We start from the raw sequence: 2916 nt of genomic DNA, 5'->3' as shown, positions 1-2916 counted from the left end.
CTTAAAAGTTCTCGACTTGTTTTTAAGGAGTCATTTACCTACAGCCATAGATAGAATGTACACCACCAAGAGTGAACTGTAATAGTAACTCTGGACTTTGAGTGATAACAATGTGTCAATAATTTTCATCAGTTGTCATAAATTTACCCTTCCAGTATGGGGATTTCGATAGCTGGGGAGATTGTGCATATGTGGGACAGGGCAGAGGGCACATGGGGCAGAATGTATATGAGAAATCTCAATATTACTATGAACCTAAAACTGCTCTCAATATAAACTCTATTTTGAAAAGGGATGGGGTGTCAAATTTTAGCTACCTCACTTTCTTAACAATGAGGAAATGATGCTGGTTTTATTTTTTATTACACTCACTGGCTGAATTTACAGAACATGCAATTATTACAGACTATAATATCATCTGAAAAGACAATAATAGTAATCTTATCAAATGCTAAAGAATTAGTAGCTTTAGATGTTAATATGGTAAAGCTGTTCCCAGAAAGGGGCCTGACCAGGAGCGGACTAAGCTGGTAGTGTGCGGGTTCTTGACTTCCTGCGGGAAAGATTTCACAACACAAGTCCAGGTGATTTTGAGAGTGTGTTTATTAATTAAAGCTGGGGACAGTGAAACAAGGAAGAGCGCAGGACAGTGGTTCCCAACCTTGGCTGCACATGAGAATCACCTGGGAATCTTTTTAAAATGCTGATTTCTGGGCCTCATCCTCTGGTTTACTGGCCTGTCTTAAAGCTAAATGTAATGATTGAGGTACAGTATCCTGAAATTTCTTTTTACATTTACATTAAAACTACTTGGTATCTTAAAGGCAATCTACAAAGTGACTAAAAGTTTGAAGTGGGTCATGGGTTGACTGAATACGGGTGGCTGTAAAAAGAGGAAAAGCAACAGCCAATGAAAAACCCCACTGCCAAGCAAAGGTCCTGTGCTCACCAAGTCTACCCCCTGGCAGGGTCAAGACATGAGGGAGAAGGGGAGAGGATTTCCTCACAGAGTGAGAATGAAGAACACCAAGAGCTGGACAATTATCAACTTACACAGGAGGAAAGTGTGGACGGAAGGAAAAGGGGGACGGGGAGGGCACCACATACTAAACCTGACAAGCTCGGCCATGTTACACACTCAGAGACAGGACGTCACCACATAGTACGGTCTGAAATTAACACTTTCTAACTGAAAGCAGCTCATGGTGGGTAGTCATGTTCCATAGCGGCATTTCTCCCTACCAAAGACCATTTTCACCGTAACTGGGCCTGTTGTCTTTTTGCACCTAAGATAACGTATGTGATAACAGGCCTTTGGAATATATATTTTAAAAAAATTCTTTTTTTTTTTTTTTTGGTCTGGATCCCTCAAAGCACAACCACCTCTCCAGAGCAGAGACCACAAATCCCTTCATAGTTATTATTATCATGTTAATTGTTACCTGTTCCCTTTGCTATACCCACCTAGGTAAAAGAAGTATGTGTCTATTTGGTTTACTTTTTACCCACTCCCAGAGAGCTCTCCCGCTCCCCTCCCCACCTCACTAATGTCACCAATGAATTTCATGTAACCCCTGAATATCTTCCCCTCTGATTCTGATGAATAAAGTAAGTGGTAAAACTGCCATTTTCCAGAGCATTTGCTCAACCCACTGAGATTTTGCTGCCAGGTAACGATCATCAAGTTGGCTCAATTACACTCATAAAGATTCCCTACAGATTTTGAATGCTTCTTATGTTAACAAAAGCAATACCAAAAAGAAAAGGTGCAACCAGTTGATAAAATACTTCTCAGCCCAAGTTTTTTCAAAAACCTTTTCCCAAAGATTTCTTCCAAAGTGGTGACATTCGTGAAGAGAACCCACGTTTTGCCTCCCAGGAGCTGCCTTTTAGGGATGTTGATTTTAAGCTGTTTATTAAGAAACAAGACTCAGAACCTTTGACCCTGCCCCTTTTCCTGCCCAACACATTCAGACACAGAAATCTGCTTCAGGAAGGATATCTTAAAATGTCGCCTTAACCTACGTTGAATTATGTATGGTTTTTAAAAAAAGAAAAATGAAAAAAAAAAAAAGGGCTTCAGGCAGACGCCTATTGGCTAGATACCCCCTAGAGTGTCGCGCTGTTTCTGAGTTGCCTAGCAAGGATTTTCCTGCCGTGTATGCTCTGCTCCTCAACCACCTGTAAACGGCCCATTCCCCACCCCCTTTTTTTCCTTTGTCCAAAACGTCTTACATACCCCATGTTGCCTCCCTCCTTTTGGAATGTTCGTGCTTTTGTGAATTCCTCAAGCATACATATATGAAAAACTTTGTTCTCCTTGAATGTCTTTGTTAATTTGATGAGGAGCCCAGCCAGAACTTAAAAGGTGTGTGTGGGGGGGAGTATTAATCTATTTTAGCCCCCACATTAGCACAGGGAAAAAGTGCAAGAGGTGGTTATGCTATGAAAGCAGACTGAAGAGAATGAGAAAGGTTCAATTTTCTACAAAAAGCCACCTGCATCAACACTGCCAAGCGGGAAAACAGGTAACAAACCCAGCCGAGGGCGAGCCGCAGGCTAGAACCCTGCAACCGTGCGGCCGAGACAGCCTCCGGAGGAAACCCGCAGGCTCAGGACGCAGCCCCGGACCGCGAGGAAGAGGGGGGGAGACGGCTGGCATCGCTGCGTTGGGGGAAAGGCGGGTCTCTGCCATAACGAGCACATCTTTGCTCAACACCGACCACCAGGTTGGGGTTTTGTTGGGGCTGCAGTGAGGTAATCAGTGTGAAGCAGTTTTCTGCTGGGAGAGATTTTTCTCCATTTCTTTAGTTGGTCAAAACCAGATTAGATGACCCAGGTCATTGTCCACAAAGATAGAGAAAATCCACCCTCCCCTCCCCCCACACACACTCTAAGCCTCTCTCCCACCCCCAC

The 2916-nt window shown here is 43.4% G+C and overlaps 1 protein-coding gene across 1 annotated transcript in view; it reads right to left on the bottom strand.

Annotated features, from left to right (window-relative positions):
• Positions 1-858: 858 nt before the first annotated feature.
• LOC107182521 (tigger transposable element-derived protein 1-like) overlaps positions 859-2916 on the bottom strand; it is a 12427-nt gene continuing 10369 nt past the window's right edge. Inside the window, exon 3 of the mRNA XM_015561524.1 lies at positions 859-883. Coding sequence (XP_015417010.1) covers positions 859-883 — 25 coding nt within the window. The remainder of the gene's footprint in view (positions 884-2916) is intronic.

The sequence above is a fragment of the Myotis davidii genome, unplaced genomic scaffold, assembly GCF_000327345.1.
Source record: "Myotis davidii unplaced genomic scaffold, ASM32734v1 scaffold356, whole genome shotgun sequence".
In the NCBI taxonomy this organism is placed as follows: Eukaryota; Metazoa; Chordata; class Mammalia; order Chiroptera; family Vespertilionidae; genus Myotis; species Myotis davidii.
Note: the sequence above shows the minus strand (reverse complement) of the source record. Positions and strands in the feature narration are given on the sequence as shown.